Source organism: Nomia melanderi, chromosome 3 (genome assembly GCF_051020985.1).
Source record: "Nomia melanderi isolate GNS246 chromosome 3, iyNomMela1, whole genome shotgun sequence".
Lineage (NCBI taxonomy): Eukaryota > Metazoa > Arthropoda > Insecta > Hymenoptera > Halictidae > Nomia > Nomia melanderi.
Genome location: NC_135001.1, coordinates 16,098,251 through 16,117,828, shown reverse-complemented (window position 1 = coordinate 16,117,828; position 19,578 = coordinate 16,098,251). Strand labels below are relative to the sequence as shown.

General features: G+C 32.5%; 3 protein-coding genes across 14 annotated transcripts in view; 1 reads left to right on the top strand and 2 right to left on the bottom strand.

Moving 5' to 3' along the window:
* unc80 (unc80, NALCN channel complex subunit) overlaps positions 1-9,664 on the bottom strand; it is a 59,394-nt gene extending 49,730 nt beyond the window's left edge. For 6 of the 12 annotated variants that reach the window (XM_031982423.2, XM_031982427.2, XM_031982424.2 and 3 more), the window contains exons 1-14: positions 9,345-9,663; positions 9,109-9,252; positions 8,924-9,026; positions 7,915-7,963; positions 6,838-6,864; positions 5,023-5,043; positions 3,706-3,851; positions 3,112-3,259; positions 2,434-2,665; positions 1,899-1,987; positions 1,410-1,493; positions 1,283-1,333; positions 970-1,106; positions 458-718 (exon numbers count right to left, since the gene is read on the bottom strand). In XM_031982423.2, coding sequence (XP_031838283.1) covers positions 458-718; positions 970-1,106; positions 1,283-1,333; positions 1,410-1,493; positions 1,899-1,987; positions 2,434-2,665; positions 3,112-3,259; positions 3,706-3,851; positions 5,023-5,043; positions 6,838-6,864; positions 7,915-7,963; positions 8,924-9,009 — 1,331 coding nt within the window. In that variant the 5' untranslated portion in view covers positions 9,010-9,026; positions 9,109-9,252; positions 9,345-9,663. Of the gene's footprint in view, positions 1-457; positions 719-969; positions 1,107-1,282; positions 1,334-1,409; positions 1,494-1,898; positions 1,988-2,433; positions 2,666-3,111; positions 3,260-3,705; positions 3,852-5,022; positions 5,044-6,837; positions 6,865-7,914; positions 7,964-8,923; positions 9,027-9,108; positions 9,253-9,344 lie in introns of all 12 variants that reach the window. The other 6 variants (XR_004235505.2, XM_031982432.2, XM_031982431.2 and 3 more) reach the window with 2 other exon arrangements.
* Positions 9,665-10,499: 835 nt separating this feature from the next.
* Positions 10,500-16,556, bottom strand: LOC116429425 (uncharacterized). Its single transcript, XM_031982367.2, has 4 exons — positions 16,229-16,556; positions 13,772-16,192; positions 10,970-11,081; positions 10,500-10,891 (listed from the first exon to the last, which is right to left on the bottom strand). Exons 1-2 carry the CDS (start codon positions 16,554-16,556, stop codon positions 13,800-13,802), a joined length of 2,721 nt encoding a protein of 906 aa, XP_031838227.2. The 3' UTR covers positions 10,500-10,891; positions 10,970-11,081; positions 13,772-13,799.
* A 958-nt stretch (positions 16,557-17,514) lies between these two features.
* On the top strand, positions 17,515-19,578 carry LOC116429432 (uncharacterized). Its single transcript, XM_076365707.1, has 3 exons — positions 17,515-17,602; positions 17,838-18,037; positions 18,943-19,578. Exons 1-3 carry the CDS (start codon positions 17,515-17,517, stop codon positions 19,576-19,578), a joined length of 924 nt encoding a protein of 307 aa, XP_076221822.1.

Genomic DNA, 19,578 nt, shown 5'->3' with positions numbered 1-19,578 from the left:
GTATTAAAATTTCATTTAAATTAACTTTATGTCAATTCTTATATTGTTGGTTTAATCAGTTTTTCAATTTTTTCTTTCCTGTTGTTTCTTTTTCCACCAGGACAAATCATTTGACTTATTTACTTTTATTTTACACCAATTATTTGACCAATTATTTCATCATAATTCATTAAATTATTTTGCGAATTAAATTCAACACTACAACTACCGAGCGTCTAATATGATTGATATGTAATCCCTATAAAAATTGTAACAATAGATTATTTTCAGTTTCTTTCGATATTTGTTATAAAATTCAAGTGATATTTTCAAAATTGTTTCAAATATTCAATGCATTTAAGATGTCAATCATTGCGAAACAAGGAAACCGAAACCAGTCATTTTTACTGGTACGGTAGTTCTAGTGTTAAAATAAACGATATAAGAAACAGAAAAATAATTGATCGAATATAATTACCGATGATATAAAAATTGTAGAGCCCAATGGACTCCTTCCTCCTGCCATTGAGGAACAAAAAGGCACCTCAGAACAGCTACGTCAAGAAAAGTGGCAGCTCGGATGTCCGTATCAATGGCAACACTACATGTGAGTCCTGCGGCACTAGAATCACTGGGACCTACTTTTTGTGTCCCCGATACTTTCGTTTTCGACGTATCTTGAGCTTCTTTCTCCGATTTATGATGCTTATCTGTCTTTTCTTTATCTCTATCTGCAATTCTGTTAAACGAATAATGGTTATTTATCAACTCGTAAACAAAGTCTTTGCGTCTTTTAAATTGTATTTATACAGGAAAACCTCGATTAATCGAGTCAATATTTCTCGTGATTTGTATTGTTCAAAGTTTCGTTTATCGACAGACTCAATCATTTGGATTCTTAGATTATATCTCAAGATGCAACGATCTCATAAACTCATATTTTCCCGTTACTAAATGAAAGGAGTTTAAAGATAGAAATAAACTACTTACCCTATGCTTATAGATTTTTCTTGAAACTGTTTGCAGGTGTCCAGTCCCGAAATCGCCGTGACTTGTTCTATCGTTAATGTTGATTTGGAGAAATCATTCGTTTGACCCATAGCTACATGAAATATATTGGTCTGACCCTAAAGTGATGTAAAAATTGCATGACTAAAATACAATGAAAATCAACACAACAATAATTGGAGCAGGGGAACCACTCACACCGAGGAAAAAGTTACAATTGTCGCGCGACAGAGAAATCAACATTATGTAATAATTAAATATCAAAATATATATCATAATTATAATTGTTTTTTACCCCGTCGAGTGCTTTTTCCGATTCACTGAGCGATGGCAATCTGAAGATAACCTGATAGAAATATTCTATTACTTCATCGATCAACGTGTTTCATGTCGATTGTAAATCGTTTATCTCGAATACTTACCACATGCTCATCCTCTGCACCAGAACTTTCTTCGGGAATAGTTTCGGGAAATATAGTCTCCTTCGGTGACGATACCCAAGTGTTCTGGAAAGAAAATTACGAATATTATGCAATAAAATATTTTATTCTGAGATTGATAATGAATCTTCAAATATTAAACAAGTACCAACATTTTAACTTAAGTTAAATGTTAAATGAGTTTCAGTGACACATTACTTTAAATGATTTAGTATTTATTTCATTTTAGAAAATGATACACTACATTGTAAATAAGAGAATATTCAAAGATGTATTTCTGGGTACAATTTTCGGTTATGACATAATTGATTTGTCTGACGTTTTAATATTCCTCTGAGTTTCCGTTTTTAGAAATGATTATGTTCTGTTGTGTTGTTATTGTTTCATGTTGTTCTTACTGTTTCGCAATTATCAATTCCTACTGCATTATTACGAGAAATAAAGAAATAGTAGGATTTCTGATTTACTTACATCATCATCTGGTTGTTTTGTTGATAGAGTTTTTTCAACACTTTGGTCCGAAAACTGACTAACCGATTCACTGGGTGGACTTTCAACATCTAAAAATTGTAGAACAGATTCGTTTGAAAAATATAAATTTCACAATGACCGTTTAATTTTAAAAAGAGTAATTACAATGCTCAACATATATCCTGTATTTCTATAACTAATACGTCATTTTCTTACAAATTCGCGCATAAAATATAAATTCGAAAATCTTCATCACCCGAACTTAATAATAAATATAATAAATTTTCAAAATCGATTTTCTTCAAAATAAGAAATAAAATGAGGACTAAAATCTTTCATATTAAATTTTTCTTTTTCTCAAATAGAATAAACTCCTTCCTGGCTTTTACATTGTATCATTACCAATCTATACATTCTGCTATTAGATATCACATTTCATACAAAAAAAAATTAATATGAAAAGATACAAGTAAAAAGGTATATAAAAAACTAAGAAATTCGTTGAGTAGTATAATTTCATGTAAGTTTAACTTACTTCCTCCCACAAATACATCGTCAGAGATCTGATGTTGCTTGGAAGATTTGAAAGACCGATTCCACAGAGCTTGTGGCTTAATTCGGCAATGAGTGGTAAAGCAAGGTGTATCTGGGTGTCGACACTCGCATAAGGCCGTCCATATTTTCAAGCCATTCTCCAACCGTAAGTTTGTTTTAAAATCGATATCTTTCAAATGATTGCACAGTGGTGCAAAGAGATAGACGAATAGCTGTACAAAAATGAAAACCCGATGAAAATTTACTGATTACCTGTAAATTACATACTTATTTGTAACGTAATAAATAATTTGGTAATAAATAATAAACCAATAAAGTACATACTAACTGAAATAAAATAGAATATCGTGTTCGCTTAAATCAAATCGTAAGATAGGAAAATATTAATTTTACACAGAACTTTATAAGAATATAGAAAAACTGAGAGAAGTAAAAAATTAATTGAATATATACAGTATCAAAAAAATTGAACATTTTTTAAAAACACGGTAAAATGTAATAATTATATTTTCATTAAGACTCATTAATGTTATTTTGGTTATAGGTAATGAATATTTGATATGTTAATAAACAAATGGAAAATGATGATTGTATTGTAATAAAATTATTTTTGACAACTATAATCTTCACGAATTAGTTTATAAATAACACTACTTACTGTCATGGTGGGTATAGAAAATAAGTAATAAAACGGATTCCCAGTGTCGGCCTCATTGTCAGCACATTCTTCAGCAGCATCGAGAAGTATCCAGTGAAGAATGTAGAGAAGAGTTGTCTCCAAAGCGCCGAGAGTTTGAAAATCTTTCCTTGAAGATTAATAGAACCGATTTACAAGAAAGACACAAAACATTTCATATGCGCTAGGTCGGACAACAATTTTTCTCCGGTTATTGACAATTTCTTTTGTTAGATATCAATGACATTTATGATATAATAATTCTTTTAACTTCTTAACTGTGGAATCATTAATTGTTTGAAAAATCTCTCGTTCTGCGCGATAAAATAAAAAAATGAAGTGTGTATTCGCTAAGCGCAAGGCGAATGCAGCTAGGGTATATTTTAGTGAAAAACCAAAGTGAAAGAAAGAAGAATTACATGTTTATCTGAGAAAAGAAATAATTCATCTCTCCCCGAATTACTGTAGATGTAAGCAATTAATGTTTTTCGGAATTGTAATACCACATTTAACGAGAAAAGGGATGAAAGTTCTCTTGCCAACCCAGTGGAAAGCACAACAAACCCAAATTCTTACCTATTGTGAAGATGATTAGCTGTGGCATGGAGGACGTAGGGAAGAGCGGCTTGAATCAAATGCCAGCGTGGCACAGTGCGCAATATCTGATTTAAGCTGGGTGTCAAATCATTGAGAAGATTTTGAACCAACACCTTTTCGAGAGACTGTCAAAATAAAGCGGAGAGATTTGAGAAATATTATTAATAAATCAAGAAAATCTTAGTGAGACTGTTAATGAATTTTCAGTTAAATAGTATATTGGAAGAACGTATGTTATGAAGTATTGTATACAAGGTGGTCCATAGAAACGTTGGAATATGATTAGAAAAAGTATTAAGGAAAAACGTTGAATGATTTATATAGAATACTATATTTGTACTATATTATAATACGAATACTATATTACATAAGTCTGAATTTATCAATTATATTATTGTTTTAGTAGTATGTCTGTTTTTACCAATATAATACTTACTAAACTATTTATTGCCACCCTTAATATTGTTTAGTAATAGTTCTGCTAGAGCAAAGCTATGATTTTTAAAACTTGCATAAACCACCCTGAATATAATAAAAAACATAATAATGATAATTGCTAATATACAGGTACATAACTTCATTAGTATAGTATATTACATAAAGAATGAATATAAAGTATAAAAGTATATTCAAGTATAAGGAATGACCTTTGTAAAAGATTTTATGAATTGATAAAAACTTTGTATCTGCATCACTATTATGAAAAGTACAAATGTTCTATTTTAATAATTATCACGTGGTATTTACTATATGTTATTGTATTTCGGGTAATTATTTGGAATCAGTCAGCTCATCGATTTTGATGACCATGAAATATGGTACTGGGGGCATGGAGGAGTTGTTCAGAATGATAACCTTCACAAAATATTTCAACGTCATTGAAATGTGTGAGATAACTATGATTCCAAATAATTACGGTATTCTTATGCTTCATTGCAAAGATGTAAATACAATGTATAACATAATTAATGTTTTTTATTTATTTTAGGCATTAGTAGACTCAAATTTTGTACATAAAATTAATTTAAGTTCAAAATAATAATGTTTTAATTAATATAAGTATGTAAGTCATTCTTTTTGAAATACTAAACCTTGAAGTTGAGTAACATGTACGCATAACTTGTGATTATATGATTACTGAAATTGTTTTATGATGTTAACTTCACATTTTTCTGGATAATTGAAATTGAAGTGGAAGAGAAATTCATTGATAAAAAAAAAACATGTGTTTAATAAACACCTTTAAGAATCGCAAGTTCAAAAACGTCTGAATGTATGGATGTAAAGAATACTAACCGTACAAGCTTCCTTTGTCTCCTACGTAAGCATTGAAATTGAAATAATCATCATTAGCGCACAATTTTCTAAATTGTAGTCGCAGAAAGACTCTACAGTAGTAAGAATATAAGAAAAAGGAGCAAGAGGAAAGAAAGTATTTCGCAGCGATAGTAAAATGCAAAACTACAGGCATATATTGTTGCATAATAAGATCAATAGATCGATATATATGTATGATGTTTCTGAAATTGTGGTACAATCAAAAAGTCAATTATTCTATAAGAAAAACTAATTAGAAGTAAAAAAATATAGAATTACATTTTTCATATAATGTTTTCTTTTTGCGATAATCGCATTTGGAAATTTATCGAGTGCCTGTACTACGTATTTAATAAGAATCGAAATATCTTGGCTGATATGTCTGACCATGATTTACCATTTCTACTGACAAATGTTAATGCATGCATATGGATGCACTGTATACATTGATTTTCTCTGGAGTGAAGTCTCCTATGAGAAAATATTATTCTAAATTTTTTACTAATTTTGTTATGTAGTGCATGCCATGAAGTTCGTATCCGGAATATTTACGTATGAGGAAATATAAACATTCCATCTAGATATATTATATAATAACTGATGTATAATATGTGCGTATAACATACTTCTGGCGTTTTATAACGAGGTATATTTGATATATATAAAAATTGTGCAATTTGCTATGATAAATGAAGTGGAAGTATGTAATAATATCATATCACTACCAAGCCAGATGCTAAAACAATTGTGAAACTTTTATTTTGATCTATAATGTTTCATTGTTTTCATTCAAAACCATGCCTATATCCAGAAGAGCCTATTAATAGTAAAATATGGAAAAAATACAAAAGATCGTACCATTATTAGTTGAAAATTCAGCAAAATGTTAATATATTTATATAATTGAAGAAATTAAAAAATAAATACTAAGAATAAAAATTATAAATATTTCCTAGGAAAAATAATACTAGTTTTTCACAGTAATATAAGAATTCATCGTATCATTTGTTTACATTGGGTGTTTTCCAAATCATGATGTAGATTTAAGAGGATGTGATTTTACATAAAAAAATAAGTCAAAAATATAAAGAAGTAAAGCTTATCATAAGATACTTCGCTTCCAAGATAATCGATTTCGAAACTTTGTCCGATAGATGTGCGTCAACAATTATAAGTAGAAACGATCAGTCATAAACAGGCGCATGAACTGGCTTCTACTCAGTAACACGAGTACTTGAAATTTGTTAACTCGATTATTTCGGAAGCGTTATATCATATGAAGGAAATTTCTTGAACATTTCCAATTTTTATTTTCATGAAAAATCACTTTCTTCTTTAATGTAAGGTTAATTAGGCAACGACTAATCAAGTAAGATTATATATACATATATGTAATAAAATATTGTATATATTTAATTATTACATATATGTATATGTTTAATATAATATTATATTAAATTATATAAAATATAATATACATATTCAATAGAAAATATTTAGTAAAATAATTAGTATAAATATTAAGCATATATATATTTATATTTATATTTATATTTATATTTATATTTATGTTTATATTTATGTTTATATTTATATTTATATTTATATTTACGTTTACCTTACCTAAATGAAGAAAACACTCTACATGTTTCATTAATCTTATCATAACATGCAAAAAAGCATTGGTAGATCATATTTTCTACAAGTAGTAAAATATTTCTAATTTGCCCAGAATAATTGAAGAATAAATTTGCAAGCATGGGAACAGGCAAGTGTCAAGCATAGCGGACTTACATGATGGCCTGGCGTATGTTGACAGAACTGCAGATGACACGTGGAGGCGGCAGCGCAGAGGAGGTTACTTTGTTAGTGCAGGTGGGGTAGGTATTGGAAAACAATGGATTGATGGGACACAGTTGGTAAGGAATTTTGCACAGCATGAAATCTCTTTGTGTATTTTCAAATAGTTAACCCTTGTGCATTGTCTAAGAAACAGTTATATTAAAATTGTGTACAATTAATTATAATTTTGTAAAATGTTAATATTAAATCGATCTATACGTTATTCCAAGGGCAAATATAATTAAAATCAAATGGTCAAGTTATCATCAATATTATTTAAAAATTAAATTAATTTCTTTTTATATTTTAACTTTGCTTTTCTAATTATTTATTTCGATAATGTTAAATAATTCTGGTATTAGATTTCATGAATGCAAAAGCTTGAACACGTTCTTTAAACAAAAATTAACGCAAATTTACCATCCACACAAAACATTTTTACCACAATAATTTTAAGCTTTGCAGTTTATAAACTTATCTCCTTTTATTTTTGTCGAAGAGAATCCTTATTACGATTGTAAACTTCTTCTTATAATTTGACGTCGATTGTGCTAAGTGTGTTACATAAAAATTTGTTCACAATGTAACCATTCATACCACTTAAATTTGTTGGAGTAATATAATAGTTCGTATAAAATGTTGATATATTTTTGTAAAAATAAGACATACCTCTCCAAGCAAACTTCAGTTGTTCTTAGTAATATAGCTTGTAAATCATATGTAAATATATATGTAGATATATTTAAATACATATATCTTGTGTGATAAGTTAAATATACTTTCAAGAAACGAAAAATTTCTGGAAACATTGGCTCTTGTATTATGAAGTTTTATAGACAACACGAGTGCTTTTATATAAGCAATCATATTTCCTTCAGACATTTGAAAATAAAGTTCAATTGCTCCATAAAAATAAATTATGCACTACAGATATTATTTTTCATATACTCCATACACTCACACATTCATTTCTTTTCATTCTTTTGCAACTGAGGTAATATGTATGCATGAATGAGTGTATGTTCTTACCGTGCATATTGCCTCGTGCAGCTTGCCTAATTTCGAACGTATAAACGGCCTATAAATATAAAGACAACAATGAAATCGACTCTAAAGAACTGACAGTACAATATATGTATTGATTAATATATAAATCTGTTTTCGTTTAAAATGAATAAAAGATATAATTGTATTGCAAATTACTACGTATATATATACTAATTATGCGGAATAGATAATTATTAAAATGCATCTTAGTTGTAGTTTTTCGAAGTCTATATGAAATTATTTCCGATAACATTGTTCTACTTGAAATTTAACTGCATATGTCAAGATAAATATCAAATAAAATCTTAGTTTAAGTGACACAGCGTTGATCACGTTTCCCAGCGTTTTACATTTTAATTTTCAATTTAACCTCTAAAATCATGATATATTCTAATCGATAAACTTTTTAGAAATACTTTTAATAAACATCAAAGAGATGTGATAAATATAGGAAAAACCTGCTATTTGAAAAGGGGTCTATTTATATCCTCTCGCGGGTTGCACGTAAAAAATTATTCTTCAGCCAATGATTACGTAAGTAATTAACGACATCAATTATAGAAGTCTCGAAACATTCTTGAAAATTCGCGACACATAAGGGTACTTTTAATATAGTAGGTATCGTTACATACCAACCTCGCGAATGTAGAATTAAGAAAATAACCAAATTAGTTTTGCTGTTACTTTAACTGAACTGCGGATTTTACGTATTTACAATTCCTCTAAAAAGCAACATTTTCATTTTGTTTCAAACCTGACAATGCCTTCATCGCCAATACAGTTTTCGAACGACTCTAATTTCTACAAATTGAATCTCAAATATGTATATCTTCGTAAACGTCCATATTAACAACAACGCTCGAGCTGGAAATCCAGAAATTCGAAAAAGAATATACAATCTTTTAAGCAGGATATACGATTTCCCCAAGAAAACTATTTAAAATACCCGATACCACAAAATCGAATGCATCGTTCCAAGCAAAAATAGTACCTCAACTGTTGCCAAAGGAACATCTGAACCGGAATGGGCAAAGCATGTTCCTGTAGGTTCCCGTCGACGGATCGTCGTTTATCCATATTCCCAGTATAAGTATCTACAATAATTCGTAACATTTACATTACACAACGGAGATGCAGGCGCATTCGAAGAAGGAAAGGTGAACAAGAAAATCCCACCATAAGATCGGACGAGGATGATCAATCAGTTAAACGTTCCCGTCGCCACGTGTTTCGCCTAACAATAGTAAACGCACTTCGGTTCACTTCTTAACACCAGCCGGTGTTTTTATGTCGGAGCACACACGCGTCGATCACCTGACCCTGTCACCCAATAAATCAATTTCCCGTCACTGTTGTGACAAACGATTTCCCATTGAATCGTTGAACGGGTTCTTCGCCGGGGTCTTACGTACCTTCACTTTCGCTTAACTAGAGTTTCGGCTAAACATTCGAGGGACGAAATTCAGCGAGGATATTTTGGTTCTCGAGATTTTCGTTCGCGTACGGATCAAGGATCGCCGGGTGATTTCGTAGATTCGATTTTCGATGTACTCGTACGGAACTTCGTGGAAGATGCAAGAAGATGAAAGCAGCACCGTGCAAGGACAGGATCACGTGCCACTCGGCCTAGTGACACAGTTGCATCGTTCTGCGTAGCTCGGTATGCACTCGCCGTACGGCGGATGCACCACCGCGGCAGGATCGTGAGTAACTGAAAGACACAACGAACGTAATGCTGTTGGAAAGGATGGGAATGCGCGCGCTACTCTCGGAAAATCCAATGCGCCGGTCGTTCCATCGATCAGCCCAGGAATCTGCTCGCTGGACCACCACCACCACGCTGCCAGGGGCGACCCACCCTTTCCACAACGCATCCCTACCAACCTACTTATCCGCCAAACCTACCTTTTACTTTCTCGGAATACTGCAAAGCACGATGATCCGGTGTATCTTATTGTTATCGAGAGCCTATTGCACGATCAAACATAATCTGGTAATTGAATTGTGGATTTAAGGTATTTACGATAAATTTCAAGGTGGGAAACGCTAGGGAACATGCTACGTTCTATGAAATTTACTTTTCTTTTATTGTAGTTTGTATGTAACAATCTATACGTATCGTGTCATATTTATTTATATAACAAACCTATCTCTTGTCTTCTTGGAATATTATAAACCACAATGGTCCGACGTATCTTATTGTTATCAAGGGCCTCTCGCACGATCAAACACAACCTGGCAATTAAATTACGGGTTTTATATGTTTGTGACTAACGTAAGGGTGGGAAACGCAAGAAAACGTGCTAATGACTCTGAGTGATTTTTTTAGAAATGTCTAACTTAGATATAACTTTAGCAATCTATTTCTTTGTTAAACCTACCTTTCACTTTTCCGGAATACTGCGATACTCGATGATCCAATGTATCTTATTGTTAACAAGGTCCTCTGACACAATAAGACGTAACTACAGATTTTATGTGTATACAACAGAAATGAGTATGAAATAGAATAAAAAGTTTCTATACAATATGCTCTCTCTTATTGCGGTTTATTAGAAATAATCTGTATGTACATGTAAATTTACATAAAAATTCGTAATCGAAATATATACGTTTTCGCAGTCATACTTTCCACTTCTTGTTTAATGCAGTCCAGTGTAGGTATTATATTGTTATCAAGGGATTCTTACACGGAAAATATAAACTTGTAATTAAACTGCGGTTTTCATACATTTATGACAAATATAAGTTTAAGAATTCAGTTATCCTACTTTTGACTAATTAAAATTTTAAGAGACCAAGTTAATTTCCACTTCATTCTTCTTTTCTTGAACATCTTCCTGAAATTTTGCATAAAATTCAACGGTCTATTTGTAATGCTGCAGCTGGCAGAGTGTATTCGATTAAAATTGCGAACGTAACCTCTGAAGGTACATATATTCAAATAAATTTGTGGAACCTGTGAATTCAACACATTTAGATTTCATTGTCGAAGTTGTACAAATTATAACATTACTTTTTAGCAATCTGTGCTGACCTTGATTAGTGTAATGACTTATGTAAATACATGTTCTGATTAATCTCTCCTCCCACGTCCTTCTAATTTCAAACATATATGCAATGTAAGTATACACGTAGTCGCCATTGTTCTGAAAAGAATGCAACAAATGATTTCTATTGATTATGTTAAAATTCGAATTATATAAATGTACAACTTAAAAAAAATTATATTGTACGTGTATCAGTGAAACAGAATAGAAACATTGACAATTTCCGAAAGGGATATTAATGAAATATTCTTTAGTTCTGCTTCGTTATTCTTTATAAGATATAAAAATAATAACATACACGTGTATATAAATATATGATAAAGAATTGGGTCATTTTTAATACCGCGAAAGGAGGAAATAACTATAGGGTTTCTCGGAAAACTTCAATGTTTGCTGGCGATCGATCGTTTCCACGAATCGGTGCTCAATGTTTAATTCTTTATTTTACAAATAAGTAAACATATATGTTCAGACACTTTGTGCCAGGAATAATATAACAAAATTTATAAATTATTCACGTAAAGAAATACAAGATACGTAATTCTTTATTATGCTAAAAACAAGAAAAAAGTGACTAAAAAATGGCAACTTGAACTATAAATTGCTACTCTTTCTTGGAACAAGATATTTTAGTTCATTAGGGGCTATAACCACATTAATAATAAGTACAATCACAGTCTTCTTGTTTCCATTCAATACAACAGCCGGAATTGTAACAACCATTGAGACATGATCTTTGAAAATGACTTTATTTAAAAACGTGTAATTCCTAAACTTTCTCATATTTTGACTTAAAAGAAATTCATAATATAGTTCAGATATTAGTAAACTTATGTGTAAGTAATCAACAAAAACTAGCAACCAGATTAAAAAACAAATTCCCAAAGTAAGTCTAAAAACTGCTGTACCAAATGAAAATGCAGTGAACATTGGATAATTGAAACGTTGTCATTCCTACCCAGTTATTTTCAACACACCACAGTGCTCGACAACCGATCGCGGTTGAAGCGTGTAACATGATCCGACTGTTTCAACGGTATTTTCTTTCCTATTCGCAGTCCTTTTCTATATTCAAAATTTCAATCGCATATTATACAAGCAATTACGATCGTAATTCTATCGCGTTTAGTGTTATTTTAATCAGAAAAACATAACAAACACGATGGTGAAAGTTTCATTCGTCAAAAGTCAAAAATCAAAAATCAAAAAGCTCATCGCGAGCCTTTAATGTTGCCGAACGCTTCGACTCTCAGTCTTTCTTTTTCCTTCACTAACTTTGTCTTCTTCTATGTTCGCCATGCTAAAATCTTCGTTCCCTGGGATCAATTCGATTCTACCTGTTCATAATTGCAACCATCCGGTCCTGTTGAGTGTCTCAATTATTCAATGTTCACTGTATCTGCCCTAATATTTTGGCAACCGTAGTCTTGATACAAGGATTCTCGCTTCCTGGCTCGTCGGGTGTAAATACAGTCTGCTACCGGCATTCTCTGGTGAAGAGTCTCTGCATTTTCGTTAATAGAGTAATTATTATATATTTATTGGAGGAAATTACCAATCACATTACCATGTGAGCAAAACTTAGCAACAAGAAATCTTTATTGTATAGCTTAACTTACATTACTTGATTTTAACATGATATGAGTTTACTGTATTAGCATTTAACTATGGAATAACGATTTCTTGTTGCTATGTTCGTTCCTGAGAGACATAAATTAAAAAATTCTTCGGATATGCGAGCATTTGTCGTGCTTTCGACTCAATAGGATAGATTATAATGGTATAGTAGATTTCCTCCTTCCTATATTCATGTACATCTAAACTTAGCACTGTCACACTTGGTCTTTTATCGACTTGGTTATATTATTTACTGCGTTTCATTTATCTGTGTCATTGAAAGTATCATCATGTCACTGTACACCAAACTAAATTTCATGTTAGTATTAATTTCACTAAAAGTTAAAATTAACCAGTGTACTTTAAATGAATTGTCAAAATAGAAATATACAGTAAGATCAGCTAACGAGCGCTTTAATTGTATGTAATTTTAGCAGATTCTTTTATAGAACGATGATATTTCAATATCAACATTATAAATGACTTGTGAAGAATAGAACTGTTATTGATTTATTGACTTTTAACCAAAGGAAGTGTGACAAATCTTTGACACATCTCTAATGACGAGGAATTCCATAATTGCTGCAATTGACAATGACGAATAACTTGGCATTGTAAAACTGTTTATATGTATATATAAAATAATAAATGTGTACGTGAATAGTAGTATACAAATAAATTATATCTATACATAATAAATAAATAAATATATTAATGATAATAAATTTATTATTATAAATATATTGTACTATATATGGTGTAATATTGTATTATATTATATTGTATTATTATAATCAATTCCTTTATAAATCTATTTATAAATTTATAAATTTAAGTATATATATTTATCAAATTCTTTAAAAAAATTCCAAGAGTAGCTTAAGAAATATTTATAGACCAGAAAAAAACCTCAAGCAATAAAACAATTTCGACATATTCAAAATTAGAGACTTTCTTACAAAAAAAGCAGAGTAACAAATGAGTCATACAGTTGACAAAATGACTAACCCTAAACACCGAAAAACAAACTTTATGAAACTATACACATAAAGCCATCGACGTTACGACAAATGAAATTAAAAAATATTCAAACGCAGTTAATCGCTTTTAGTAGTGAGTAACTCAAACATAAGACGACAGAGACATAAAGAAGAAAAATTCAAATTACATACACGTAAAGTGACTAGAAAGGAGCACAGACTACTCAGCTTGATTGGAGACCACTTTAGTATCACAAACGTCATCATTTCGAACTCTAATAACTTCACTGGCTCTCCGGAAGGTGTCAAGTTGCCTTTTCTTAGTAGAAGCCAGCTTCCTATCAAGAAACCTCTCGAGGTCTCCGAGCGTCATGTCCATCTCGAACACGATCTCGTTGCCGCACGATCTTTCCCCTTGCTTTGTCCCTTTGCAGTGAACGGAACTGATTTCTATACACACTTCCGTCGTGCCGTCGCCCTTATCGGCCAACCTTTTCGCTTCGTTATTAATGGCGCTGCAAATGTCGCGCCAGAGATCCTTCTGACTGGAGTGTAATTTCTCAATGAATCGCTGGAAATCCTCCCAGTCCATTTCTTCCGTGCCTTCGAGGATCTTGCGATACAGTAGTAAAGTATCAGCAACCTCGTCGCATTCTTCATCGTCCTTGATCAAACTCTTCAAGAACGATTCGTTGTAACTGATGCGCCGTGTGACGTTTTTAATGGAACCATTCGATGAATTTTTTTCAGACAGTGTCGAAAATTTCGAGTTCGTCTTGCTCTGCTTGAGCTTCATCGGTTTCAAGGATCCTAGTATCTGCTTTATACTGAACTTTTTACTTCCGAGGCTTCCTTTAGACCTTCTCTTCTTCACATTGTCGCTTATTGAATCCTGACTGATGTCGTGCCTTGAATTCTCACTGGTTACTTGTGACACCTGTGCAGTTGAAAGCTCATTGTCTTTTTGAACGTTTGAAGATAATAATGCATCTTTTACCCTTGTGCCAGTTGAATCTTTGTGTTGAAGAACATGTTTGTCAATGGAAGTCTGCGTACAATACACGCATTTATCATTGGTACCCGGTGTTTGCAGTTTAACGTCTAATCCAATTATAAGAGGCGTTGAACTGACCGTTATTCCGCAATTATCAATGCGGGAACTGCTTTCGCTTTTCGTTCGCGGACATTTCATCCATTCACGTATCATGTTCTCCGCGGAAGAGGAACTGACGCTTTGATCCGAGTTTACTGGCGGACTGAATGCTCTGGAAATATTTTCTAGGGAATCATCTTCCATTAAACAACTAAGACTCGTTGACTGTTCATTGCTTCTAGAGAGATGTTCGAAATTTTCGCATTTATTTCCACGCACGCCGCCACCCGAATTTTTCAATTCGTTGTGCATATCAAACGCTGAATCTAATTGCGGATTACAATCCCGACTGGCATGTAAAATAAAGCGACGTCTATTGTTAGAGGCTCTAGACTTTATCCGAGCTCTGTCATTCAGTTGCGAAACGAATTCGTCTTGTTTCGTGTCTGCCGAACCGAGACGACTGTGTGCCAAATACGTCATTGTATTAATGATTGAATCAACTTCGTGAGAATCTTTCGCACCCTGAATATTTTTATGCTGCTTGTCAATTTTGAAATTAGAGTCATCTGTTCCCGACTGTTCATATAAAATATCTTTCACGAATTTTTCACTAGTTTCATCGATGCTTCGCTGGCTTCTTATCACTGGTTCGTGTGTTCGCTTTTTACGTGACACACTATCATCGACAAGTGAAGTCAAGTCCTTATTATTGTGCAGTTTGAACAATTCAGCGTAAACTGAGGTTGTCACGTCAGCAACGCGAGCAACCATCGCATCGTTTTCATTCAACTTTTTCTCTGTGTCATCAGCCACATTACAATTTTCCACTGTAAATTTTTCTGCTTTAATGGACGATGGTTCTGATCTTTGTAAACTACTCATTTGGTTTCGTAAAGTCTTCTTGTTCTCTGAAATTTGTTCGCTCGCCACATTTTGCACAGACTTCGCTGTATCTGCAACATCCTCGCGTTCAGCGATCATAATTTCAACTTGTTGAGAAGGAATTTTGTCGTCATGTTTATCGGTTGAACTCCTGTCAGTCGAGTTATCGCTTCTTCGGTTATCGAGCCGTTTGTAACCAGAAGTTATATTCTTTCGCGAGTTGTAATACTTCCCGATACGCTTCGTTGATAACGGTTTCTGTGTATCGAACTTCTCTGTAGCTCTGCATAATTCCGAGCCGTTGTTTCTGTTCGTGTTGTCTGAAAGGGTCTGCGTATTCAAAAAGTAAGATGTTCTAGGCGGCGATCGCCGCGATCCGATCGATTCGCTTGTTTTATTCGAGCAACTGATTACCCCGCAATACTTGCAGATTTTTATTGACGGATCGCTCGCGAAAATCTGTTCCAGTTCATTGTTACTGTATCTCCTCAACAGAGATTGTAACTTGATTGCGGCGTCACGGAACGGAGTGACGAACGATAAAATATTTCCGAAAGACTCTCGTTGAAGTAGATTGAACACTCTATAAACTGCGCCCAATTCCACTAATGAGCCTCGATCTACGTCTTTGCATACTTGATTAGTAAATAGATCACGCGAATAACGTACACCTCTGTCTCCTGTCGCTTCGAACATTTTGTTTATCGATTTCTCCATACTCGAATTGCACGCGTAGTACCTCAAAAGCAGATCAATGTCAAATGGTTGAATTGAAATTTTGTTCTCTTCGGATGATTTAGAAAATATGTCATCAGATTTGAAACTTTTGGAGTTCTGAACGTGTCCTGGGAATAAATTTACGAGAGATAATTGAGGAATGTTCGAATTGTCGTATTCTTGAATCGTGCTTAAGGCGGAATGTATATGTTGAGTGTCGGATACTGGAACTTCGACGTCAGGATCGGTGATAGTTACTTCAACGTATTTACTTCCATCCATTTTTCGAAGAGAAAGCTATTTTAATGTAGGTCTCTAATAAATTAATAAGAAGATACAAAAGATACAACTCTTGTCAGATTCTCCATTGCAGGTTAATTTTATGATTTACAAATCATTGTTGTTATTGTTTATTATTCCACTGGAAGGATTCCGGTAACTGTTCTATTAAAATGTATGCGTAGCCATTTTCATGTCGGCAATTTCACTGTTACTTGAATGCGCCAGACATTTGTACAGGTTAACTATGAGAATAAATTGTTTGTTTAACTGATAGCAGCTTTCAGGTAGAATACTTGGAAAGTCATTCGAAATGGTAATGTATCAGCAGTAATTAATTTTCAACGATGAATGACAGTTTTCAGGCCAAAGTTTCCGAAACTATCTAAAAGTTTCTTTAAAGTCACTTTACCATGATTCATTGTGCATAGATATTCTTCCATATTTATATTACATTTACTCGTAATTTCGTTAACAGATGACGGTTAAACAGTACTGATATAAATTAAGAGTTTGTTTACACATACACTCAGTATCCAGGACATTCTGTCTTCGAAATTAGAAAAAAAAGTAGTTGACGTGTGAATGTGCCTAAAAATCCTATCGAATTATTCTCATAACGAGTATTTCGCGTGAAAGGGTTATAATAATAAATATGAACAAATGGAAAGATTTCAAAGTTTCGTTATTAAATATTTTTGCATCTTACGATCCAATAATTGACTTTTTCAAGTATTTTGAAAATATCGTGTAGTCATACTAGTTTATAACGACTTATGTTCAACCACATATATTCTATTTTTATAAACATACTAATTTGTAAATCACCAATAACCTACTTCAATGGTTTACGATAAAGGTATGAAGTAATCGTATATTTACCAATGACACATAAAAAGACATAAGGCAATCGTTTAATACGTACTGGCAGCAGTAACTTCAGATTCTTACCAAGGTGAGGATGCCTCAAATAATGATTGAGGCATTTGCGAAAAGTCTAATTAATAAGATAATGGAGGAAGCTTTCAACATTATGGACGATGACAATGGTAAACTAATTATTACTGTATAGAAATAACGTTTCAACAAAGTATCGCTCATTTTTATCGTATGAACGTTTTATACATTCATTGGAATCATTACATTTCCATTTACAATGGAAATTGTTGCTTTGGATATTCGGAAATATTATTAAATTAAGTTTTTTTTTTTGTTACGAAATTAGATTAGTTTTAATATAGGTGTGATTTTAATATTTATTGGACAAAGTTTCATTTATACCAGAAAAATTTCGTTTGGAGAACGAAGATGAATTAACTAATATTGAAACGCAGTCGACAACGAATATGCACGATCACTCGTGCACTGGTCTCATCGAACACGAAACCGTGGAACGTATTGAAATGATGGTACGTGGATTGCGTAACTTGCGCATTGGAGATTCTCCTTCTGTGCCATCTCTTTTGACTGATTTAGAGAAGCAGGTAAAAAGTGAAAATCATATTAATGTTTTTAATTCGAAATATTTCTGAGTATCTAAAAGAATTCAATTTTCAATTCAATTCAGATTAAGAAGGTCTTTTAATTCTGAAGCACTTTTTAAATTAAAAATTGGAATGTATTTCTCAAAATTTAATGAAAGTACATATACAAACATTTTACATATGACTTTTTGTATTTTTAGTATTATTAGAATATTTTAAAATATATTGTTTGTTGTTTCCTATTGTAGCACCCATGGAGTTCTTCATTTTCGATAATGTGACGAAAATCAATATTCATTTTATTTGTTATAAGAATAATTATGATTGAAACAAAATTCCATCTTTTAAAATAGACAAATTATAAATTATCAAAGACAAGTAACATAATTTTCACTATTTTCTATTTTGATCAGTCGATATAATAGAAATTATATTTATATTAATACAATTTTAGTACCAACTTAAAACATTAAGAAGTTTAATACAATATAATGAAAGTTTTTATTTTACTTAAATCTAATACTGTAACCAAACTTGTTTCATTTTAAATTCAGTACATTAATCTCTATCTTATAATTCGGCCATTTATTTATTTTCAATTAAACAAAATTTCGTAATACGTGCACATTTTTTATATCTTCATACGATGAAAATAAGTTAACTAAAGCAAACACATACAAGCTTGAATTTTTGTCAAATTTATTATTCTACGCGATTGTTTCCAAGAATAAATATCGTTCTCCCTATTTTTAAATTTACATGTATAATAAAAACAAATCATTAGAATGATTCACAATTTAGTTTAAGAAAACAAAACAGAAAAGAAATTATATTTTCTATTTCATACAAAAATAAATCAACTGTGCTACAGTCTATTGCCCACACAATTCTTGTATCTTCTATAGGTAAAGCACGTTGCACACAATATCGACTGCAGTATTTCAACAACGGAACGAACCAAGACCGCAGAAATACCAATCATTCAGGGGCAAGGTGACGTGAACCAAATAACGCATAATGCAATTATCGAAACCCCATCGGAACCGACGTGTACTCCAAACGTCGGAGAAAATTGCGAATCAAACGACGTAGCTAGAATATCTGGTACCGTGTTGCATCGAATGATAGAAGAACTGGAAACGCAAGAGGAAGCCGGTGTCGCGGAAGAAATCGAATCCGAGTCGATTAATACGGAAGCTGTTGCGTCTGCAAACGAAGTGAACGAAGGAAACCAAAGTACCACCGATCTCCCATCAACAAGTAACTTCAAGAACAACGACACCTCCGATTTCGTTCATGAAGAGTTAGCATCGTTGTCCCTTGCGCATTCGACGCCATTTACAAACACGTACTTGGAGGATGTAGCCATAGAAGAAATAGCACTCTCGTCTCTATCAGCCCACGCTGTTTCCTCGCCAGATATCGCGTGCGAAAAAAACAAAAGAATTTCCAGCACGAAACCCGAAAAGTTGAGGAAGAAAGGTATATTCAGCAGAATGCGGAAAATCTTGCGGACCATTTTCGGTCGTCGAAAGAACTGA

Bases quoted from the DNA above. Each gene is read 5' to 3' on its own strand.
- LOC116429432 (XM_076365707.1), top strand. From the start codon at position 17,515: ATGCCTCAAATAATGATTGAGGCATTTGCGAAAAGTCTAATTAATAAG. The intron at 17,603-17,837 runs GTAAACTAATTA...CATTTATACCAG, and splicing joins CATTATGGACGATGACAATG to AAAAATTTCGTTTGGAGAAC. The intron at 18,038-18,942 runs GTAAAAAGTGAA...TATCTTCTATAG, and splicing joins TGACTGATTTAGAGAAGCAG to GTAAAGCACGTTGCACACAA.
- LOC116429425 (XM_031982367.2), bottom strand. From the start codon at position 16,556: ATGGATGGAAGTAAATACGTTGAAGTAACTATCACCGATCCTGACGTC. The intron at 16,193-16,228 runs GTGTACGTTATT...TTACTAATCAAG, and splicing joins CGAAGCGACAGGAGACAGAG to TATGCAAAGACGTAGATCGA.